Raw genomic sequence first — 24,933 nt, 5'->3', positions numbered from 1 at the left:
AATTAGCCATCCTCATGCTATTGTGAGATGAGCTGGTCAACTGATTATTCCAGTTTTCGGAGACAGGGCTGAGTTGAAGGCATTTATCTTGGTCCCGTAATAGGTTGGTACATTAAAGGATGAAATCTTCTGAAATTTCAGTGCACTTTTAAAAATCACAGTTTTCATTCACTTACAGATACCTTCTCCTCAATAATGTAAATTTCTCACTTGTGTTTGTAAAGATCCGGGGATAATTTGAAAAGTACCTTTGCTGTATAGATTTAGGAGTATGGACACTCAGTGATAGCAATTAGTTATACAAATCTCTTAAAAACAGCAAGAATGCTGTTTTACTGCAGGATAAAAGACAACAGCAAACTTGTACCATCACCTATCTGAGGTTAATCACTTGTTACTATACAGCACTATGTGACTGTGGCTACTAACAAAGACTAATAGAGCCATTAGCCGGCATCTCTAAGTACTGTTCCTCAGCTGTTTTTAAGTATTAGTGGCATGTGGGAGGCACATCTCCTCTTCACCAGGAGGCCACTTGGCATCTCTCCCTCCATCCCACATCCCTCCTTGCGATGCTTCCCAGCTCCTTCCGCCCTACCTGTCTCCTCTGGGCCAGGCTGCAGTGGGTTTCCTGCCACAGCCTGGCCCAGAGGAGGCAGGCAGGGTAGGGAAAATCTGGCAAACACCTGCCCCCACTTCTCCCTCCCGCCTTCCAGCAGGAGCAGCACAGAGGAGATGCCCAGCCGTGCCGCTGCTGCCACCTCCCGGAGCGAAGCGCGGTCCCTTTAAGGCGGCGCGGAGCGCACTGTCCCTTTAAAAGGCGGCGGGCGGGAGGCGGCGGTGACCGGGGCCGTCGCCTGCCCGCCGGGTTTTCCCCCCCTTTCCTGCCGGCCCGTCGTTCGCAGCCGCCCGTTAAAAAGAGAAGGCAAGATGGCCGAGCTGGGCAGCAAGGGGGTCACCGCCGGGAAGATCGCCAGCAACGTGCAAAAGAAGCTGACCCGGGCGCAGGAGAAGGTAGGGGAGAGTGTGTGTGTGAGGTGCGCGGCCGCCGCCTCCCCGGGATGCGGCGATGCGGGTACCGGGGTTGACACCCTATCTCAAATCTGTGATGCCCCCGAGGGGCTGCCAGCTGCCTTCCCTGCCTGCGGATTTAGGGCCCCTTTGCATACCGAGAACGCACGGTTCCGCAGTTGTGAGCCGTGCGGGTTTGCCCTCCGTCTGCACGCTCAGGATAACCAGAAACATGGCATCGGCTTCGGCTTCGGCGGGGAGACGGGGGGAGGACGGAGCGCTGCACATTTGTTTTAAACATGTAGATGCTTATTGTTTCAGCAGGAGGAGACCTTCTTTCTGTGGTATTTAGATTGTGCTTTATGCGGCAGTTTAAAGAGCAGAACTGTATTTTGCAATAGCGCTAAACACGCAGCCTCAAAGGCGGTGAGAAAAAGGAGATAACACTTGCTTCCTTACTTCTAATAGCATGGCATGATATTCGCTACTTGTTTTACTGACCTTGAGCTCCAGATTTTGGAATGGTGGTAAGGGAAAAACCATACTGGCTTTGAAGACTGTGCCTATGTCTGGTGAGGGAGGGGTGTTTTTGAATCCCGGGAGCCCTTTCGCTCTTCTCCACCCACGCCTGTGCCAGTGAAAGGTGCCAGGAATATGCAATGGATACTTGTCATGTTCATCTCTCTGGCACGCTGCATCTGATGCCAGCTGCTTGCTCTGCGTAGGGATTATTGGACGCTTTACGCAGGGACATTGATCAGCTGCTTTTATCTCGGGCATGCTCATCTTGGTTTTGAATGATTTGCTGTGAGATGACATTGACTGAATAAGGACTGGTGCATCTTCAAGGGAGGGAGGGTGAGCAGATCTGCCCACTGCTGCTCTGGTTCCCTGGGAGTTATCTTTAGCAGCTAGATTTAATCTAGGAGGTTTGGGATTGGCTGCAACGCTGGCCTGAGCCTTGTACCAATTGCTGACGCTGTTACAAAATGCTGCTGGGTCAGAATGGCAACCCAAACCTGTTGGGCTCAGTTTTGCACATGCAGCTTCCAGTGGTTAAAGCTCAATTATGGAGACTGGAAGTGTGCTTTGAACTTACCTGGCCGCCTGGGAGAAAACCCAAGTGAGTAGCACATCCAGTATGGAACTGGCTGCAGCGGCAGGGACCTGGCTTTGCTCCCTACCTGAAAGTGAGTGTGGCCACATCTGTGCTTTTTCCCTTTCCTGAGGTTGCAGGAGGGGACAGGACAGGGAATCTGTCTGCTGGTATCTGGTCCACTCTGAACTCATCATAGATGCTAAGTTCATTCTGAGTTAGCCACCAGATGGCAACCATATTTTTAGTTAATATTAAGGTAGGTGATAAAGGCCGAGTTCCTGGCCTGCTGATGAAGTTATTGTATTTATTGCTGCAGCTTGGAGCCAAGTGTGGCCTGCCAGGCCCTTCCCCGGCTTCTTATCTGAACACACAGGTTCTTTTCCTAGGGAGAGAGTTTTCCACAAATGCCTCTCAACTGGAGATCTAGTTCACTTCCTTGCTTATTCCCTGATGGTGATTGGGGATATAGGAATAACAACAACAACAATAGTTGATAGTTTAGCTGTGCATTGCAGGTAATTTGCACCATCTGAGATCAGTTGTTTGTCCCTTTACACAGGAAAAAAGCACAGCTCCTTTTCCCTCTAATGAGAAAAGGGAAACAAAACCCAAAGCACTTATTTAAGAAGTTAACACAAGTTCTAGGCTGTTTGGCTGTTGTTTTCCTAACGCAAATGAAAAAACTTTGCTTTCTGGGGTCACAAAATATATAAAAAAATGGCATTGCTTGCTTCATCCCTTACTGGCCCCTTCATACTGCTAGAGCTTCATCTCTAGCAATTCTTCTTTCATGGAGTGTTAGGTGTTTTACCCTGTCTCTAAGGGACAGACTGAGGCAAGCATGTGAATGTGAACTTTAAGGTCCTGAGGAAAGATACAGCTGAATATGCAAGTGAAGATGAAGGCACGAGTGGTTATGGCATTATACTGGTGTTAACCTTGTGGTATTGTGTTTTAAACTGCGATGCATGATACTATGTTTAGCAGGAAGGGTAAACCACGTATCTGGAGATACAGGCCAGGTGTTTAAAAAAAAAAAAATAAAAAAAAGCAATCAGAAGTGGGCAGTGGTAGATCTGGGCATGCAACAGAGCAAGAATTTAAAAATGTATTAGATTTTTGTGAAGGAATGCTGAATGGGGTTGAACTTTCCTTTTAGAGGCAAGGATAATTTGAGGCTTAAACAAGCTGACCGTGTTCCTCTTACGTATCCTCATTTGATTTGAATGTAGGATAAAAATTCTTCCCTTCAGAGTGGTATCTCCCTCCCAACTTGAGCCCTGAGGCTTTGAGTTCAGCGATTTCCTTCATGGTGAATTTAAGCCTTGTGTTAAGCAAAGAATGATGTCTTGTTGTGCAATGCAGAATTTGCAGTGAAACGCTGTACACATCCTTTTTTCCCTCTGAGACGGCTATTATGTAAAGTATGTAAGATATTCCTTCAGAAATACTGTTTGTTTTGAGCCTTTCAGTAAAACTATTGGCTATTTTTGGAAGAGCATTTCTCAGTTCCGCAGGAAATATGGGGCAGAATGGTTGACTATGCTGTCTGCAAATGGGCTGTGCACCCTTTTAACCTCTTTCTCTATTCAAAGGTAGCCTCAAGTACAGCACTTGGCAATAACTTGCCAATTGTCCAGTGAAATGTATCAAATAAGCTGATGCCTCCGTCCAGAGGAACCCACCAAGCAGAAAGGACCCTTTCAAGTGTTGCTAGCTCATGTATCATACTTGCAACTAACAGGTAGGAGATTTAGGCTGGAAGTTGCACTTTGTTCATTCTGTAGTTAGCTGAAAGATTTTCAGAATGAGACATTGAGCTCTGAACCTTTCATAATTCTAAACTTCTTGAAATGGAGTAAAATTGTAGTGCCTTCAATGTGACGGTGTCGTGGAGAGAGCCTAGTGTTTGCAAGGTCTTTTAAACTTTGCCAGTAAGGATTTGAAGTTTTATCTTTATGTCTGTAATTCATCATCTTGATTAAAAATTTTGTTTCTGCTATGTGATCAATTTTTAACTTATACTTTTGAAAATTTTAAGTCTCCCCAATTTCCTGAGTTCTCAAGGGTGTCCTGTTTCTGGATGTGTCAGTCTGCACACGCACAAACGCTTCTTGCTTTGAACAAATTAAACCAGTGTCTCAGTGACGTGATGCAATCCTGGTGTGAGGTTCTCGGAGGGGCTTAAGCTCGGGGAGCACACGGATTGGGGTTTTGTTGCTTGGCTTGCTGTGAGGGTCCTCATCACAAGATCAAGCTCTTTTCTCTCCTCCCGCAGGTGAGACAGAGATTCAGAGTGGAAAGTGGGTATTGGTTGTGCAGGCCCTGACTGATGATGTAATTTGCATCCAGGTTAACAAGCACATCTGGGGACATAATTTATAAAGTTGACAATGGATAGAGAAGTTTTTCCTTGCAAGCTTATTTGTGTGTAGAGGAGTAGAAAGTGATGAACTTATTTTTCCCTTTCTAAACTTATACTGAATGTGGGAAGTTCCTATCCTGTCGAAGTGGTGCTTTCTGTTCATTACAAAGCTAGGCAAAATGATGAGTCTGCGTCTGTGCTATGAATAGGCTGTCGTATTTTTTCATGTGTTTACTCTGATGTACCAACGCATGAAGGCATCCCCATTTTTTTCCCCTCAGTCCCTAACCAAAGGGGAAAGCTTTTTCCCAGAACCTGACAAAGTTTAGTTTGGACATCCAAACAGTAAGGGGTGTCATTTACGTTGTTGGCTTTGCCACTGACTTGCCATGTTGCCATGAGATGTCACTTTTGCTTTCTGTTCTTCGCTTACCTCATCTGTCCCACTGATGTTCACCCATGTCCTTCTTGGCAAGCTTTCCCTGATTAAACCTTTTGTCAGAGCAAAGTTCTGCTCCCCTCTGGCTGCACACTCCAGGGACGCTGGGCTGTATTCCTGGTCTTGCAGGGCTAGTCTGACCATAGGCGTTGGTAGCCAGGCTTGCTGATACTGCCCACTACAGTGCAAAGAAATATTTATATGCCAGTAAAACAGGGTCTTCACTAAAGAATTTGCAGCCTAGCAAGGAGAGATAACCAAGGACACTGGCCCTGAAAAGAAAAGTAGAGGACTGCTTTGGTCAGGCCACTGTAGCCTCGTGTGCCAGTGCTTTTTCCAGTTAATTTGTGTCATGTAACAATTGTAGTAGCACAGGCTGTGTCCAGAAAGGATATTTTCCTTTTCCAGAACCTTAGGCTTTGTTTCTTTCTCCATGTTATCCCTTGTTGGACATGAGGAGATTGTGATTTGGGTGGAACAGGTTTTACAGAAGGTGTGGCTTGCATTTTGAGTTTGCCATGATAAAACTTTTTCCCCTGATAAAACATGCTCCAAGAGGTGGAGCATGGCAGGTGAGAACACCTAGAATGAAATCTCAGCCCTGTTGAAGCAGGTGGGAGTCTATACCAATAAGTAGTATCCAAGAACTTTAAACCGATTTTAAATACATCTGTCTTCAGAGTTCACCTGTTGAATGCTGCTTGATCTGTAGAATGTCTATGGATGAGGATGGAGGTTTTATGTAAAAAATAGTAGATGCAGAAATCTCTCTTTTTGAGAAGGAAGTACCACATCTACGTACTTGAGAGGATGAAAGTTGCTTATTGGTTTTCCTTCAGGATCCTTCTGTCTCTTCAAAGCTTCTGTGGTGTTTGTTTGACTTTGACCACAAAACCATCCCACCATAAGCAATCTGCCTTGTTGTGCTAGTGAATTACAAGAAGCCTGAACAGCTACAAGAGTTCTCTTGCTGGTCTGGCATGGAACTTTATAGTGGCTTTTTTTTTCCTGGAAAGCTCTCCAGAAGATGAGGAAAGGGCTTCTTACTTTCTATCTGTTAGCTTGCTTTCTTAAGAATGCAGAGCTTGAGCCATGGGTAAAGTCTCAAAGGTATTCTGAGCCTAAAGGTTGCTGGAAATCAGGTATTGGATAGAGGAGGGAGGCTGAATTAATGCCCCTAACATACAGATGATTCCAGTATGAGCTCAGAGTATATTACTGGATATTGGATAAACTGCATGGGGCTGGGAGGAGGTGAAATAGGAAACCAGGCTCCACATGTTCCCTTGCCCATGGAATGGTTTGAACTGGCAGGGCGCTTACAGTGGCCTGCTGAATGTACCCCTCTGTCTGGGTATTGACAAGAGATTTCTTTGAAGAATCAGAATCTCATGGTACATGCGTTTTCTGACTGGAAAAGGCCTAGACCTGTTCTTGGTGACTTTATCTTCCCTGTAAGTTTGTGTCTTACCACCAGTCCCCTTCAGTGCAGTTCTTGAGAGACCAGATTCATACTGTAGGATCTGTGAGAGATCTTTTCAGTGAAGACCTTTGAGTCTCTAGGCAGGATAGAATTGGTGTTACAGAACTCACCTGTCAGGGGTCTGCCATCAAACCTATCTGTCCTCTCCATCTTGCATGCTGATTGTTAAGTGGGGTTTTGTGTTTGCAGGTACAAATGTTCTTTACAACATTACAAATGCTCTTGGCATGTGACCAGCAAATGACATGGCTCACCAAGTCATACAGGAAAGCTGGGTGCAGCCTGAGGTGTTCAGCACCTAGCCAGGTTGGGGTCTTTGGGAATAATGCAGGTTTTCCTTTGTTCCTGACTGTTTGGACAGAGAGATGAGACACTGTTGCTTGGGACCAAAAGCATAAAGCTCTGGTTCTAGAAAGTTTTGGAGTGACAGGAGAGTAGCTTAGGTTGACAGGTATTAGAGTGGCTGTTTTTTCCTGCTGTTGTGATGGTGATCAGACACCTGAGCTGCCTGCTGTGTGAGCTCTGCAGCTTCCTGAGGATCATCTTACAGTCCTGGTTTTCTACCTGTACACGCAGGGGTCAGACTTACTTCCCAGAAGTGCTGTACTGGCAACTTGACACTATCATGAATATAGGCTGGATTTGCCTGAGCAGAACAGACTTGTAGGCCTGTCTTCTTCAGCTGGCCACAGTTAAGTGTGCTGGGTTCTTTGAGTGGGCTGACAAAGCCAGGGTGTGCAGACCAGCTGCTCCTTCTGTGGGATAAGACCGGATTAATGGTGGCCAGGAAACCCTGCATTTTACACCTCAGAAGAGTGAGATGGCAACAAATATTAAAATATGAATAAAGCTTCCTCTGAGAGCTGTTGGCATGTAGAATAGCACATCAAGGTCCCTTGTGACTTCAGCTTGTGTTTTTTAGCCTTCTCTTGAGGGACTGTATACTTGCTTTTCTCCAACACCTGCAATATTTAATGCATGAATGCCAGCAAACCTGTACTATTCACACCCCTGAGTTAAAAGGGGGCATCTCTCACAGGAAGGTGTTGAAAGAAGGAAGAAAGTAATTTACCTTGTCTTGCCAGTTAAAATCCATTTTCAATATAGTATTAGTTGACTATTTAATACTGTCAGAACAGGAGTGAGGAACCTCTGCAGAATCTCCTGAACTGCTGGCAGCAGTGCAAGGGATGAACAAATCTTGGCAGGTGGTTTTTCAGCAGGTGCACATGAGTGACTGATGGATCTCAGACAGTTCAGGTTTCCCTTGGAGCGTCTCCTGGCTTTGGTAGCCTCTGAAGCTGCTTGATCTTCACAAAGCTGGCAAGTGCTGCAAGTACTGCTGTCCCTCGTTCCTAGAAAAAATGATAATACAGTTATTAATATTAGCAGAAAATAGGATTAATGAATATTTTGTTTTGTTTTAGATTACGTTTCTATTATGCCAACTGGCTTACATAGTTTTGTTTCTTAGCTGCTACTCAGAAGGCACCTCTCTTCAGATCTGTAGTTCTGTGGTCGGAAGGAACAGTCCTGGTGAATGAGAATAGAAACTATCCAACCTGGATATGTTGTACAGTTCAATTATTCTCCCCCCTCTCCCCTTTATTTTTTAAAGTTTCTCCTAGATTATGGCGGGAGTTTGTGTTCAGGAAGAGTTTGGGCACTAGTTATATTTTGAGGAAGATGTAGAAGCTCCTGCTTGGGGCATTACACAGGCCTAGGCAAGGTCTCACAGAATCACTGTGAAGCAGCTTTATGAAATGAGAAATAGGTAATGTGTTTGCTCAGAGCTCTGCAAGTACACATGTATAACAGAGATTTGTCTACTATTTAGGCTGTTCTGAAGTAAACTTTGCTCAGAGCTGTAGCTGGAAGGTGGAAGTTTTTGAAAGCCAGCTGGAGGGTACAGTTAGGAGAATCATAAATGGTGGACAGTGTCCGTTTCATTTTTGTCTCTTTCTTTAGAAGAAAGGAGAAGTCTGGGTGGCAGTTTGTTCTTAATATAGGCTGCCAGGCAGGATGGAGAGTGCAAACTTTACCAATAAGGAGGAAAGCAGTATGTAACAGCAACTAATCCCTCTCTGAAAACCATGATTCGAGTTTAATCTTTTAATGATACACAGATATTAAAATCTGAAGTACTGGCCTCTCTGCAAGGATTTGACGTACAGATTCGGAAAGCTGGTAACCTCTTCTGTAACGATTTATTTTTTGGTAGTTCTTCATCAGTCATCTTTGGTTTGTGTATTTTAGGTAGGTTTAGAACTTCTTGTAAAACAAAAAAACTTGGTTCTTTTCAAAGTTATCTTTTCAGGAGGGAGAATAGGGGTTGATGTAGCTGAAGTACAAACATTTTTCACTGGGCAATTGCTGACACTCTGCTTTGAAACTGTGTTAGAACTGCAGTGCTTGTTTGGCAGCAGGGACGGAAAGAGAACTTCAATGGTACAGTAACCACAGTGATTGAAAACACAGCTAAAAGTGTTTATGCTGTGTGGTGTGTTTGGTTGTGTGTTGGGTTTTTGTTTGTTTGTTTTGTTTTGTTTTTTTTTACTTCATGTTACTTGGCTTGATTGCACATTTTATCAGGCCAGAAGCAATAATGCATGATAAAACCAACTCAGAGCTGGATTTGAAGATATTTGCAGAGCGAATAAACAATTATCTCCCATTGGATTTATTTGGAATGGTGCTAGTAACAGACGTGAACAAATACTGAAAAAGGTATAAAGACTGACATTTGAAAAAAATGTAGATCTCCATGTCTTTTTCCTTAACAGAAATGCTGGTCCTGTCCCTCTCTAGTACCAACCATTGTAGGTAATGTTACCCAGTCCTGTAAGTTATAGTAAGTGTTTTGATCATAGCTGCTCCAGGATTCTGGGTGTGGAAGGACCAACCTTATTTCTATTCCTATTTCCTCAGCCATTGTGGGGGAAAAAGAGGAAAAAAAAATCAGGGGAAAAATTAGTATATTTTAAGAACACAAGGAATTCCTTTCCGGGAATTGATATGTTCAGCTCATAAATTTTGAATTTTCAGGCAATTGAGAGGTGTCATGGGGAGATACTTTCTTCTGCCCTCCGTCTGTGGCTGGAACATGACCCCTCTGGTCCAAATGTTGATTCTGACACAAGAGACCAAAAAGAGGATTGAGGTATTGTGGCAGGGGACAGCATGTTTCAAAGGTTGCTTTGAAAATACATTTTGTAAAAATTCTGGTGAGAGGGATGGCAGGTTCTATGAGCGGAACAGTGCTCGGGAAAAGTTTAAATTCCTTCAGATGGAGAAATATACTTGGGTTCTGCATTAAAACGCTCCTTAAGGTCTAGGTTCCTCAGTGGAGGAGTGAAATGACTATTCTTCCGTGTCTTGAACTGATTTCTACAGTAGGAGGACACTAGGGATTTCTCCCTTTTCTGTCTGTTCAGACTAAGCCACTGTGAAAGGCCAAGCTTAGCTGTGTGTTAATAAACTTGAGCCACTGAAAGAATGTAGCCACTCTGATAATGTTTCCCTCATCATGCTTACAGACAGTATGATTATTTGTTAGTGTCTGCAGTGTGTTTGTATTATATATTACCAAAAAAAGGCCATTCCTTGTCTTGAAACAATTCCAACATAAATATTGGACAGTCTCAGATAATGAAGATTCTGGTTTGTTTCAGTAAAATTCTGTATTCCAGAAGACGTAAAAGGGTTTTCAGATATTTTTGCAGAGGTTTGGTAAGAATGGTTTTGTAGACAAGGGTACAATGCTATTTTCTATTTTTGAACAGCAAATTTTGTATGAAAATACATAAGGTGAAGAAATTGGAAAAAGAGATTGGTTTCTTTGGAGAGGAAGAGCAGCTTCCTCTATGTGCAGGGCTGGGAGGGGAGGGTTTGGAGACTGACTGGTGCGGTAGAAAAAGTCTGGGGCTGACTTATCAGTCAATGGTAGAGCCCTGTAATGATACGTTCCATTCAACTGCTCATGGACTGGGACTTGTGTGCGAATGGGTGTCGGAATCAGTGGTTAGACCAGAAATTTTTGCTGACCTGAAGGCGTCTATTCTCCCTATTCCCTGACCCTCGGCGAACATAATTACTTATGGGAGGAAGTGTGTCTTATCGGGGCTGGATGCCCTTATGCCTTCAGGACGAGTCTGTGGGTACAGTACTTGAAAAGAGCTGTGTTGCTGTGCTGGATGAAGGTGATTGACTGAGAGCAAGGGTGGTTTTAGCTGGAATATCTTCTAAGCTGCCAGTCCCAAGTCTCTGGTTGAGGCCTTAATTTTTGAGGAGGCTCTTTGGGGAGCACATTATGGTGCTTTTCCTCTCCAAAGGCAATGTGGCCCAGATTTTCAGCAAGTACTTTGGCAAAGAAGCTGTAGGGCTTACACCCATTCACAGCAGGAGAACTAGCCTATCAAGCCCAGTTCTCAAATTTTCTGTTACTTATCCTGCAGCTCTTCTGAAGTAGAAGCAGTCCTCTTGGGCAGAAAGGAAGAAGAGCTGTTCAAAAGCCGCTTGAGAAGAACCAACAAGAGCTGTGTTGCATCATATGTTCCCACTTCGATGGGACAAGCCATTCCTGGTAACGCAACCTGGCTGTGGAGGGCACCGTTCCTAAATCTTTCCCCCATGTTTGATCCTTTGCAGCTATTGCCCTCTGGCTCAGTGCATCCCAACAGCTGATTCAAATGTCCGTGTCTTTTTCCTTTGCCCCATCATGAATACTACGTGTTCCAGATCTGTCCTGCATTTAAGAAACTCCCATCCTTGTTCAGCAAGGTGGTCGCGAACATGTACAGGAGCTTTCCTGGCCTCTTAAGGGCTCTGTGTCCAGCCTGTCCCTTCTGGAAGTCCCTCTCTCACATCATTCTGCCTTCTAAGAGCTCCTCTGCCCCACTCCCTCCTAGCACACACCTGCTCCTTTATCTCTTTCTCCGGCTCAGGCATGGCCCCAAATGCCTTTTTTGTTCTGTCCTGATTTGGTTGCTTAATTTTGCATTAGGGCCTGTGTAAAAATAAAAATACTTACTGCAAATGTATCAGCATTTAAAATGAGTGTTGCAGAGAAGGAGGACTTGAGAAGGGGGATTTGTGCAAACAGCACTATTTATACTATCTATTCCTCTTACTAGTATTACCATTGGCTATAGATAGGGTTTAATTAAGCTATGTTAGATGCCTGCCCACGTAACAGACATTGATGTTGCTGAAGTCCTTTTGCCTGGAATGTCACATTGATGCCAGCTGAATTAGGTGATGCCATTTGGCCTTATTAACTACAGAACTACGATGTAGCTACTATCCAGTTGTGCCCGTGTTTTTTTTGATCTGCTTGAGGCTGAGCCAAACAGAAAGTAGAGTGGAAATTTACCTGCTTTCTTGCAGACTGTTTGGCATTTCCTGCTTCTTTATTTTCAGGGTATTGATAGATACATATTCTCCCCAGTCTCTGGTTTGCTGAAAAGCAAGAACTCTGGGGAATTCAGTGTTTTAACCTTTCTGCTTTGAATAAGAGCAAACCAAGTGGAAAAAAATTGCCCAGAAAGTTGTGAATTAGGCATACAACCACATATGGCTTGATTGCACAAGCACACCTAACAGCTGTGTGTTCAGTTGTCTGTCTCTTGGGCAGTTATGTGGTGGAGTGGTAGACGTGCAGCTTGTGTACCCCTGACTCATTCAACAAACCAAGGATGAATGGTCAAGATGACCCCAATAGAGCTTATGTGTCTTCTGGTGAAGCTGTGAATTTTCAGCCCCTCTGGTATCAGGCCACCTGCTTAAGGCGTCAGAGTTGAAGCATTAGAAGTCTGAAAACTCTAGTTTAAGCTCTTAAGATTCTTAATCTCCCTCACTTCTTGAGGTAGGTGCCTGCTGCTGGCTCTGAGTTTGGTCTGGTGGAAGAAGTCACCACTTCTGAATCGTCATCCTGTTGCCCAGTTTCCTGCTTTGTGCACTGCTGCTGGAGCACTTGGTGCGAATCTCCATCCATTCGCCTGTAGATGAAATCCTGTCTTTGTCAGATCAACAGTTTGAACCAACCCAGCTACTCCCACTGGGGCAGCAGTTTCACATCACTCTTAAACCACATCTACCACTGAGATGTCTCGTCTCCAGATGCTTCTTTTCTCCTCCTTTCTGATGCCACTACCCCATTAGCATCACTCTGATTGTGCTGTTTTACCTGTTTCAGTTTCAAGCCTCTCCTCACAAATAGGTGCATTTGATAGTAAGTTCTGCACAACAAGTGCGGGGACAGGAGAAAGACAGCAATCCAGGGTGGTCAAGAGAGGATCTACCCTGAGGTACAGATAAAGTGGAATTAAGCCCAAGTTCTACCCAATGCAAGTGTGGCTGAATCAGCAGGACCATGGGGCAGTGGGGTGGTACCTGAGCTGGGGCACTGGCCGCTTCCCCAGCTCAGCTTGACTGGACTTATAGCTAGCACCTGACTTTACATTCTCTTTCCTTTATATTCTGCCTGTCTGAAACCCCTGACTGAAGGGCACAAAATACGAGGAAAAAAGTGAGTGTCAAGTTTAAATGACATTTTCCAGGGTTTGTTTTCTCAGAAGTTTGTGTGGTGAAAAAGCAGGACGTTTCCATGTTCTTCTTCAAGATAAATAGGAGACTGAAGACCGAATGGTAGGAGAGGGAAGTATCTGTGCTTTCTTTTTAACTGCTGAAATCTATCAAGCAAAGGAAAATATAAATACATAAAAAGCAATATGTTTTCCTAATTAACTTTCCTAAAGCAAGGCAAGCTCATGCATTTATAGAAGGGGGGAAAACAAGCCCACTTAATAACATAGTGAGTTAGACTTAGAAGGAAGATTATGTATCAGTCAAATGTCTGGAGGTGGGTGAGGAGGTGGGAACATGGATATATCTAAGGAAATAAAAAGCAATAAATAATTCTTGTTTCAGTTTCTTGTATATTGTTTGTTATAGCCTAGAACCAACCCTTGCATTTATTCTAGGGTACACCAGAGGCCCCCGCCAGTTCACTAGCTCAAGGCTTGTCCCTCTTTCAAGTCCCCTCTGTGGAGAGGAGATGGTTTGAGCCCATGGTTACTTATGTAAGAGAACCTTTCTGCCCATCTAGTTTGCTGTGTGCAAAGTAGTAAGAGACAAGGCTTGCAAAACATCCGGAGAACCGAGGTTTTATTTGTGTGTTTTTGTAAACATGCTGTAAAATTACCTTGAGGAAAATAGCCCTTGCATCCTGGAGATATACTGGATTTTCCTAAACTGATTGCTGTTTTCTTGTCGAAAGCAGTTCCTCTGAAGGCTGATATTATACATACAGAAGGTGCATTTATTTTCTCTTGCAGCAAGAAATACAGATTTTTAAGACAGATCTCTGCTTCCAATCATTTCAGTTTGGATCAAACAACTGATATTCACCCATTTCCATAGCTGGCTTTTTGTTACTGTGACGTTGGGCCAATCTCCTGCTTGTACCAGCCTTTTTGTTGTTGTGAGAGCAATTTCAAAGAGGTTTATACTATATCTTGGTCATTTCTGGAACTCACTGGAGCGATTTTTATGTATATTTAAGTAACCACATCCTTAATTTTAGTGCTATGTCTTGACACATAAGGTTCTCCTATCAGTACCATTTAATTTTGTTTCATTTTATTTTTAATGTAAGTGGCAGCAAAAATCAGTTGTTACTATCAAATGAAAAGCTTTGTCTTTACCCTTGATTGTCAGACTCCTGGATGGATTAGTGGTATATCTCAGAGCTCAGGCTTGCAGGCATGGGTGAAAAAGCTCCCCCCATTCCCAGCCCATTCATGTGCATGGTAAGCTGGCTGTGACTTACTGCACATAAATGGGAAAGAGGAGTGAGGCTACGGCTGTACTGATTAATGAAATCTTAACCGATTCTCTTTCTTGAGACAAAAGAGAAAGCAAAATGATGTTGTAGTTCCTTGCCATCTGAATTTAATTGTATTTGATGGATGCTAACAGCAGCTTTCCTTTTCTGCTGGTTCACGTTGTACTAGTGTGCTTTCTTCTGCAATGGGTGCCAAAGCCTGTTTTTCAGCTCCTGCTCAAAGGTGAGTGCTGCCAGGGAGTGGTTGATGTTCAGAAAAAACAGTCTGTTGTGATGGTAGAGAGTCTGAGTGGCTTCCCCTTCAGTATCCCAATGTATTGACTTTGACAACTGCAGTATAGTATGAATGCCAATTACTTGAACAACTTATCAGGGAAGGAAGGGAAAATGATGCTGCTAGCACTTATCAAGATTTTTTTTTTCTACACAGGGATAAATGATTCATCCAAAGTCACTCTTAAATTGGTGAGAAGATGCCCAGGTTGGTTGGGGGAGGGAACACTTCAGCTCAGAACTGCAGTAAGGTGCTATCCAGCCAACCATCCCTCAGTATGCCAGGAAGCTCTTTCAGCAAAAGTGCCCTTTCTGCAGCGTTCGTGTCCTTTTCTATGGAGCTGACTCCATAAATGGACTATTTGGAGGCTCCAGAGCATAATATTCCCAGTTACTTTACCTGCAGGGTCACCATGCCCTCTAATGCAGCTTGCAACCAGACTGGCTTTGCCCTGTCATAGTTATGTGCTTAAAGAGCATTACTCTGGTTATTCAGGAGGGCGGATTAATGGGAGTTGATGGATAATTGGAGCAAGAGAGAGGTGCTTGGAAGGTGAATTTGAGTTGGCAGACTTGTTACGTGGAACAGTCCAGTCTGCTTGTGGAAAAAGTCAACCAAAGAAACAGGTCTGAAGGCACTGTCCGGCCTTGAAGAGCTTGAAGGGGAGGATGGCAAGGTGCTTGTGTGGGAATTTGGGTTGTTAAAATTGTCACTAGTGAGTTGTGGCTGTGTTTGAGGAACTCAGTAAAGTCTTCTGGAATAAAATGTGGAAAAAATAAATTGGAATTGTGGCAGCTAAGTTGTAATTGTTCTAAAACCTGTGTGTTTTCAATCTCCAGCCCTCTGCCATGGTGTAAGCGAGTGCTACCCTGTGGGATGCTGGGGTCACAGATGGGAGACAGTGAGATGTCACACAGCAGTCTGATATACTAGCCACAAGTGGGCTGGGTTAGTGAGGAGTTGTCCCTCTATGTGGTGAACAGAGGCCTTGTGGTGGAAGGGAATGCAGGAATGACCTGGCCATCAGAAACCTTCTGATGTCCAGTGGCTGAGAAGAGCAGTGTATTGGGAGATGTACGAGCTGTTTAATGAGGAAGGGAATGGAAATGGTCTCCAGGTCACCAGAGAACATCTGGTAGTGTAGAAGGAACAAATGTGTTTTAGAGAACTCAACAGGAACAGGATTCAGCTTCACTCTGGGCAATGAAGAATGGGGGAGAGTCTGAGGGTGCGGGTGGAAGCAAGGGGCTTCCAGAGGCGAAAACAAGACTGTCTGCAAGGAAAGTGACACTAGTGCCAGTTCTTACCTAAAAACATGCTCCTCTAGAGGGACAGGAAAGAAAGGGATTGCCAAAGAAATAGCTAGAGAGTGATGTTCTGCCATGTCTTCCTGGAACATGTGTTTGCAGGGACCAAGTTCTGCCCTTGGACAGTCTTAACACCGCTGCTGACCTTGGTGGGGGTTGGATGTGCAGTGCTGACTGTCTGTCCTCACAGCCCTGGAGACACAGATCTGTGTGCCCCTCGTCCAACAAAGTAACAGTAACGCAAGTTGATTTCCTGGGTGAGATTAAGTTCACCATCATGAATGGGGCTGTGAATGAAAACCAGGATGGGACAGTGGAGTGGCAGGCCTAGGAAATAAAGACCTTGAGAGCCTGTGGTAGCTTCCTGCCAACCTCCCGTGATGGGCAGCGGGAGGCAGGGTGACAGCTGCCACTGTGGTGGGGACGCACCCTGCAGCACATTCTTGAGGCTTGGGGATGGCACAGGTCCGAAGCCAGTCACGCTGTAGATGTGGAAGGGTATGGAAAGCGTTGATGGATATTCTTAGCCACATGAGTAGGGGCAAGGGTTGAAGGTGCCAGAAAAAAAAAGAAGCAGCTATTCTTGCATTTTCAGCCTCGTGATGCTGAGGAATTAGGTGTCCTCTTCTAGGGATGACTAATTCCTTGTTCATGGAGTGGAGAAGAGCAAGGAAAGTACTTTTTTTCCTCATCAGATGAAACAAGTAACTGTGTTTGGAGATGAATTTGTCATGCTCAGAATCTGCTGCCTTCGGAGCTTCCTTTTGTGTTACCAGTTGAGTTGCTCGTGGCACTAAGACGTATCTTTTAAACGTAAACCTCAGCTCCCTCACACATTGTAAAATCAAAGACTTGACTAATACCTCTTTCTATTAAAAAAAAAAAGTTAGAGGTGAGGTGTGGGGGAAACCCTGTTGAGGCAAAGTGTATCATTCAATTGTTCTGGTTTGTTATTGTAGGGTTGCTTATGAGAGCTGGGCTGTGAGTGAGTATTTATCTAAGGCCTTCCTGTTTCTTCTTCCCCCTCCAAGATAAGATCTTGTCTCTGGTGAAGCATCTGGGAAAGATGTGGGAAGGGGAAACCTGGGCTCTGAAAAATGTGTGGGCTCTTGTGCCATTCTTAAGCACTCACTGGTAAAGTCTCTGGATGATGAAGATTGAAAAATGGAGAAGGGTGTTTGTGGTGAGAGAACAAATTCTTCCTTCATTTCTTTCCCCTGCTGTGACCTTCATTAATTATCTGACTGTAGTAAACTTCTGAAAATATTTTTAATCATAGAATATTGTTCTCAGTGGCAATGGTAGCTCTTCTATTAACCTCATGTCCATGTACCAACCTGGGTAGATTTTTAGTGTGTTATCCTACAGCTGTGGCCAGGATAAGCAGTGATTTTAACAAGTGGCTGGAAACATGGAGAAGATGTATGAAAACAGAATCTGTTTTCATGGTGGCAGACTGAGATGAAAATTCATGTTTAATGTTTTCTGCTGCCTCTGCTGTCTGGCTCTACTGCTTCCTTACTAAAATCCCTTGATCTGCTTTCTGTTTGTTGCTGTCATTCTCTCTGGTGTTTCTTCTAGCTGTCAATCAGGGATGGCTTGGATTGATTTTGCCGTTTGTGTAAAGAAAGAAAAAGGTGCAAGTCGGGATATCCTCTGCTGAAGTCAGCTGGGGCTGCTCTGGGAGAGTCTGCAGTGGGAGGAGAGGAGGTGATGCGAGATCTGTCAGTTCCCCTGTGCTTTGCTTTGTCGGTGGGGCATGCTGGAAGGATCCAGCTCATTTATTTGGGCTTCAGAAATAGTTACTAGCTATACTAGTAACATATGGATTGCAAAAAAAAAAAAAGGCTTAGAGAAACTGTTGTGTAGTTACCTGTGTTAGTGTATCTTGGGACTAATATCTATGCATCCTGTATGTTTCAATCCCACCTCTTGCAAGCAGTAAGTCTGCCTCTGTCAGAGAATTACCATGTGGGAATGTTCTTTTGAACCCTTTAGACTGGCTTTCGCTGTGCAGTTTGTGTCCTTGCTTTTTGGAAGGAAAAAACCTCCTGTAGCTGAGATTCAGCCTGTGCAAAGCTGACTCGAGGCTGCAAATATAAGCAGTTTTTCATCCTGCCTTCACCATGACCCCTGGAAGACTGAAAAAGAGCCAGAAATCAAATCAATGTTTTTGTCTCCTCTGGCAATACCTGGGCTTGCCTGTGTGTCAGAAATCTTATCTTGCAGTGTGTACTGATAACACAGTAGTCTCTGCAATGGTAAGGAACGATGTTCAGGAGTTGTGAAATTATGTACTGGATTTTCATCACGTGAAAATACTAGCCCCACTATGACAGAAAAGGTAATAATATGGAAAGGCATCATGATTTGTACAAAACCAAACAGAGCATCTATGACAAAGGCAGTTTTTCAGTGCAGCTTTTCCTGGTTTTGAAGGGAACTATGGCAGTTTCTCCATGCCTTCTGTAATAAAGGTTACTGTTTAGTATTGAGGTACGTATAATTTAGGGTTGCTTTTTAGCGCTCTTTCAGACTCTTTGTATGGCAATGAGAAAGTTACTTGTTCTCTAGAGGTCTCATTCTACCATCTGCAAATGATAACAAGGAAGTGATTCTGTGTTGAGATGAAAAAAAAAAAAAGTCCTTGAGTACATGCAGACGTGCAACAAACCATTGCACGTTGCCTGCTCTCCTCCTGACACTGCTTTTAAAATGTGGCTAATGCTGCCCTGCTCTCTGTCGCAGAGCTTTATCATGCTTGTGTTGTCTGTGGTGGTGAAGATGGTCACAGATAGACTGCCTGCTTTCAGCAAGCATCCTTGGCTTATTTATGACTCTGCTCTGGAGTTTGAGATGAGAAAGAAACTGTTTTGTGCTGGCAGTGCCCCGGGCAGTACCAGTGCTTTTGTGTGACACACTTGCTTCTTTTGATACAGAAAAAAGTTCTGTGTTTGTTTTGGAAGTAGATGTTTGAGCATTTCACTGCTGCAACTTGTGCTTCACAAGATATTCATGATCAGCTCTGATTATGCGTATGTTTCTCTCCTTTCTTCTGCTGAGCAAAGCACCTTACTTCTTGGTAGCATCAGCTGCACATCACTAAACTTTCCGCTTCCAATCACCTCTTGCTTTCAATCCCCACACAGTAGTCTTCAGCCATCACCGTACTTGGCAGGAAATCAAGTGCTTTAAGGCCCAGATGCCCTCGTCAGCCAGCTACCGAGAGAAGGGCTTTTCCCAGCAAGATCCAGGGGAAGCCCTAGAAGCTTGATCACATCCCTGTGCTCCCAGCTCCTTTTTGTTGTAGGAAAAAGTGCCCCAACTTTGACTATATTTTCTTGCTTTTGGGAAAACTTGAGCTATCACATCCAACAACTCTTTGGATTTTCTGTCCTCTGATTCTAGACTATCCAAAACACAGGCAACCCTTTCTCTTCCAAGCTAAGATTTTTCTCAGGATCCATGTTGTTCCACAGTAATATCTATTTAGTTGTTGTTCTAGATCCTTCTTGCTGTACTTTTTCTTGCTCTTCCTATCATTTTTAACCTTTGCCTGTGGCAGCTGTGCAATCAGACTAGAATCCAAATAAGCTGCCTCTTTGATCCTGCCTGCATTTAACAATAGGGCTGTGGTTGTTACTGAGGAAATAGCATATCAAGGTGCACTGACTCTTCTCTCATCCAGAAGTTTAATTAGAGATCTGGGCAATGTACAATAGTCTCTGTGTTCTGGAGTGGTTGTGTGGAATTAGAGACCCAGGATACTCAGGAGTGCTTAGTAATATCTGTTACTGTTGGTACTTATATACCTAAATGAAAGGCATGTGGTAGGTATCACACTGAGTTGATGATGCCTGTGAAACCTCTGGATTCTGAATTTTGCCTTCCTGTAAGTTTTCTCACTTTCCTGGGAGCATTTGATGCCTTTTGGTAGGAAATCCAATGAGTTTTGTCTCCCCCAGAGTTGGATGTTGTTTCTGTGGAGTAGTTAAATGGAAACTGGGCACACAGAAGTGCTTTGGAGTTTTGCCATTACAAACTTATCTCTGTGATTTTGCATCCTACTGTATGTGACTTGGAACAGGAGATTCCCACTTTATTTATTTATTTATTTATTACCATTTGAATCTCAGTGCAACCCTGAAGTATTGCAGGAAGTGTGCAAAAACTGACATTTGGAAGTAACTCTTGGTGAGTGAAGCCAAAGTTTTCAGTAAATAAACTAGTTTGTAAAACACTTCAAATTTAAATGAGTTTGAGCCTGAAAATGTGGCTGACTTGTCTCTATCTCTCTTGTATTAATAAGAGATTTTTTTCTAAAAACATTGAAATGCCAAGACCAGAATTCACCAGCTTATCTTGAAATAGAAAACAGCTTGACTGTGATTCTCCTTCTTTAGAAGTAGCAGTGAATTTTTTAGTTCTGTTGAAATATAAGTGTGGCAAATCTAAACCTTGATGTTTTCTTGGGAGTTCATGGATAAAAACGAGACACCGTCTCGTCAAGCTGCCCAGCCACTGAATCTAGTCCTTCAGACAAAGGTCTACCCTCACAGTCTGTGTGAATTAGTGAAAACAATGGCTCTGCATTTTGTAAGAGGACGTAAGTAGGCACTGCTGCTGAGAAAATAATTTCCACCCTTTGTGAGCCAAGCTGGGACATCGGAAACCATTGGTTACTTTTAACATGGATCTGCATTGCTGGTTTTGGTTGAGGTTAGTTTCTCAATCCTTTTTAGCACATGGCCACCCAGATGCTTGGGTTGGCACAAAGGGGATACAGCGATGCAGAATCAGGAGAGAGAGTGGGGAATTAGATTTTTCAGTGTCCTTGTTGGGAAAACTTTAAGTATTCACAAAGCTATGGTGTCTCCAAAGACTGTGATGTGCTTTGGAGAATTCTTCAGGCCAAGGCAAATTTTCTTTTCATCCCCCAGGCAGGATGGTTCTTTTCTAGAAATGAGGTGGAGCAGATGCTCTCTATGTGCTGGAGAATGTACTTCAAAGGAAGGTCCAACTGTTTCTTGCAGGAGATGAATTAGAGCAGAGCTTTCACCCTGGAAACTGCGACTGTCAGATGTCTCACCTGGAAGTGATTAGGTGTCAGTACTTTTGAATGCTTTGTATGTATAAGCTGTCTACAGATGATGGCTTCCACATTACTTTGCTGGTGCCCAAAGGTTTTTAGGATGGTACCCTTCTTAAGAGCGCAGGTCCCTTTGACAGGGAGGCCCCCTCATACAAGTCAGAGGTGCACAGAAGGTAGGAACAACCCAGCCCATTCTTTCCTGCCCCATCCTGTTTTGCCAGCACTGCTGGAATCGATCCCTGTTGATTCTGGCGCTCATTCTGTGCTGGAAGCCACAGGGGACAAAGGCTCCTTTTGTTGGGAGCTGCAGCCAGGCACATGGACGTGCTTCCCGGCACTTGCCTCTTCCCAGAGTGTCACGCAAGGATTTTGCTGCCTCCTGGAATGCGTGTTGCTCAACGTGGTGTTGAAGCACTGACCAGCAACTGTTTCACGTTGTCATGTTCGGGGATGGGTAGGAGAGAAAAATCATGAGTCAAGTGGTGGTTGAGGTTTGCACAAGAGGAAGCTAAATATTGGGTAAACGTGACACTTCATAGCCAAGTGTAGATAGCAAACAGTGAATCAACAGGGACAAATAGACTTTGTTCCATGTTCTCTTCTGTCTTCACTCTTAAAGATACTTTGTGCAGCTAAATCTCAGTTGTGTGGTGTTTTTTTTTGTTGTTGTTGTTGTTTGTGTTTTTTGTTTTGTTTGTTTGGGTTTTGGTTTGTTTTTCTTTCTAAAACCTGTCTTTGTTCAGGCAGTACTAGCGTTCGATACTTTGGAAGCTGTGCAGGCTGCACAGCGCTAATACTGAAGTGCAGTGGTTGCTGGGGGTAGGAGTTGGAGGATCAGGTTGGGATGGGAGTCATGAGCTGGGAAACTCCCAGCTGGTACCAGAGGTTCTCCTCCCTCCTCAGGTTTCTGTTCCCTTTGGTGGGAGGCCCTCCAGTTCCTGTCCTTGCTTGGCTGTGGTCACAGAACTGTTTGAGGAGGAAGCGAAACCTGTGGCAGGATTGTACCTTGCAGGAGGATTTTATTCTGTCCATGACTGGTGGGGAATGGAGGTAGCACAGTAAGTCTCTTGCCAGTGAAATCTCAAAAGACTACGTTTAATCTTCAGAATGCTGTCTCCCGTGCCCAGCAGGTGCTGCAGCGTTATCCAGTGTGGTGATGAATTGGGCAGCTGCTGCAACAACTGTTGACGGCAGCCTTGATGCCTACACTGCCTTCTGGTAGGTGATAGTAGGAGTATTTAGGTGATGGCGCTTGAAGGCACAGAGTGGTGTGCACGTCGTGTTCGTTTTCCTGAGGTATTAGTGTGAATAGCAGCAGTTGTGGAACACTTGCTGGTTGCTGTCATCATTAATTTTTACTAAAATCACGCCGAGCCAAAATTAGCATGTAGGAGCTGCCCAGGAGGCTGATGTGACTGTACTGGAAGGACATCTGTGTGGGTGAGCGTGCGTCACGCTGATGCCCTCTGTACTGGGGAGGGAGATAGGTCTTCACCTGCTTGCAGCAGTTTGCTGCAGTCACAACATGTGTATTACTAAACGTTTAAGTCAGTGGCTGGGTTAGGAGCCTTACTGGATGCAGAACATGGATGTGCCATGTTTGAACAGCTGTATTGGCACACCTGGCATGGTTCTGTGTTTGGGGATCAAGAAAGGGATGTTGCTCAATTCCCCTGACTCTTGCCTGGGAATTAGAAAACAGAGAAACTTTCATAAGGTTTTTGGATAGAAAACTACTTGTCACTATGGTTCTTTTACCCTAGTCGTTTCAGGTTTAAGTCTTGATTCATAATGGGAGTAGATTATCTTGTGTTAGTCTAATGCGGTGCTTGTTCTTTTGTCAGACACACCGATTACTGGCTGATGTTGGAGGGGTTAGACCTGACAGACTGAGCTGTGTCTAAGGTGAAGTCTTTTCTTCCATCCCCTTAGCTGAATGGTCTGCAAATGTGTCAGTGGCATTGAAGGAGTCTCCCTTAAAACCATGATGAGGACTATACCTCATGAGTACAGTCTCATCTGTGCTCTAGCTGAACTAGAGAAGGGCTTCAAATGTTTTATTGAATCATAGGGCCTCAGTTTTATCTTCCAGGGGTTTGGTCTTCTCTGTAAATGCCAAACAAATAGCTTGCTTTTCATAGTTCTTCATGGTCCTTGAAGTCTGCAGACTGCATGCTGAAAATCACAGTGTTGTTTTCTGTTTGTTACCGGATCTGTAAATTCAACCCAGTGTCTTCTGGCCTTGCTGTGTGGTTTAACTCCCTGTGCTATTTCTGCTTTAAGGTTCTGAGCAAATAGTAATGCATAGGCAGGCACCTATAGGCCTTCCACGTGTGCTTGAGTTGTCTTCAGCCTGCTGCTCTGAGCAAAGATTTTTCAACTTCCCTCTTTTGAAAGGGAATTTAATTTAAAAGCTGAAGTCTGTGCATATGGCTCTGATTCTGTGTCTCCACTTGAGGTCTCTTTCCTCCCTACTCCGAGCCTGCACCTTGAGATCAGCTCTCAGTGCACAAAACTGTTTTTCCAATTCATGCAGGTTGGCTGGTAGATACGGGCTTTTTCTTCCCTTCACCCTGCTCCTCTCCCACCTCCCTTTGTTCCAGGTGGCCTGTTACCTTGTGATTAGGACTCAGTGGAAGCGGTACCTTACCCCGCTTTGGTTAGTGTTACAAGCGATTCTTAAATGTTGTCGGGCTGGGGACAGCACTGGGAGGTTCGTGCTTTGTTGGAGGTACTTCCTTGGAGGTACTTGCTTTGTTAAAACCAGATGACCTCCATGCAGGCCATGTTGAACCACTAAAAGCGCAGTATGGTGATGAGAGCTTGTCACTGTGCCCATCCAAATACGAGTGAGGCTAAATCACCTGCTCAGACCTGGCTGCCCAAGTGGTGATGTGGCTTTGCACCAAACACCCCCTTGTTGATCCTCTTGTGTCCTCTGAGAAGGATGCTTTTTGGCAATGCATGGTAGAGGTTGCTTGGTGGATGCCTATGCCTTCCAGGTTGTCTGGGTTCATCTCGCCTCCTGACTGATAATTGCTTTCAGAGGCAATCAGAGAAGCAGTAATTAACTTCTACAGGAACTCCCATGTGTCAACTGTGGCAACTTTATTTTGCTTCCTACAGTGCCAGATTATCTAATGCTGTTTCTGCCTTATTTCATGTGCTTGACCACTGCCCCCCTGTTCCCCATCAGCATAGATCTGGACTCTACTCTGTGGGGTTCATTCTCCGGGAATTTAGTTTTCTAGGTAGGTGAACAAAACCTTAAATCACTCTAGCCATTGAAATCTTTGTTCTTTTCTTTTGCTGGTTCTGCTTCTTCCCTGACTTTAGGCAACAAGAAGAGGAACAGAATGGGGAACAACCAGGATAAGGGTGGCTATCAAAAGTCAGTCTGAGATTAACAATGGAGCAAATCCACTGCAAGGAGCTGGGCAAGTGGAAAAGCCCCTGCGGTATTTCAAATGTGGGACAAGGGAGGACAAACTGACTTGCATGTAGTAATCTGGAATAATAAATGCGTAAAGTGTTGATTTCATAGTGAGGATTCGAACATGGTACTCCTGAAGCAGAAGCTTTCCAAAAAGCTGTTTAGGAGACTGATTATTAACCGAAGTTGTACGTGACTGTCTGGAGACAGTTAATGTTTAAATAGGCAGGTTTTAAAATAGATAAACATTTTGTTACAAGTAACAGGTGAAGTTATTTCATCCTGTTGAATAGCGGTGCAAAAGCTTGTTTATTCCTTTCTTGCTCTTCGGATTTCACGTTAAACTTTGTGCTGATGATGGTGCAGCAGAGCGAGTTGAGTGGAGTGCTGGCATTTTAAGAGCTCTGCTGGTGAATCTACCTCAAGGTCACAGCTTGGTGCTTTTGTCACTGCGGTGGTGAACTGTTTTGCGGTACAGAAGATGAGCTGATATCAGAGCACAGCCTGACTGGTTAGTGGACATGGTTGTAATGTATCAAATACGAGACAGAAAGTATACTGCACTAAGTTTGCTCTTACTCAAATGC

The 24,933-nt window shown here is 44.2% G+C and overlaps 1 protein-coding gene across 20 annotated transcripts in view; it reads left to right on the top strand.

Moving 5' to 3' along the window:
* Positions 1 to 668: 668 nt before the first annotated feature.
* Positions 669 to 24,933, top strand: part of BIN1 (bridging integrator 1) — a 99,847-nt gene continuing 75,582 nt past the window's right edge. For 2 of the 20 annotated variants that reach the window (XM_065840479.2, XM_071810885.1), the window contains exon 1: positions 669 to 1,014. In XM_065840479.2, coding sequence (XP_065696551.1) covers positions 931 to 1,014 — 84 coding nt within the window. In that variant the 5' untranslated portion in view covers positions 669 to 930. Of the gene's footprint in view, positions 1,015 to 3,764; positions 3,855 to 24,933 lie in introns of those variants that run through there. The other 18 variants (XM_071810882.1, XM_065840481.2, XM_065840490.2 and 15 more) reach the window with 16 other exon arrangements.

The sequence above is a fragment of the Patagioenas fasciata genome, chromosome 7 (assembly GCF_037038585.1).
Source record: "Patagioenas fasciata isolate bPatFas1 chromosome 7, bPatFas1.hap1, whole genome shotgun sequence".
Taxonomy (NCBI): Eukaryota; Metazoa; Chordata; class Aves; order Columbiformes; family Columbidae; genus Patagioenas; species Patagioenas fasciata.
Note: the sequence above shows the minus strand (reverse complement) of the source record. Positions and strands in the feature narration are given on the sequence as shown.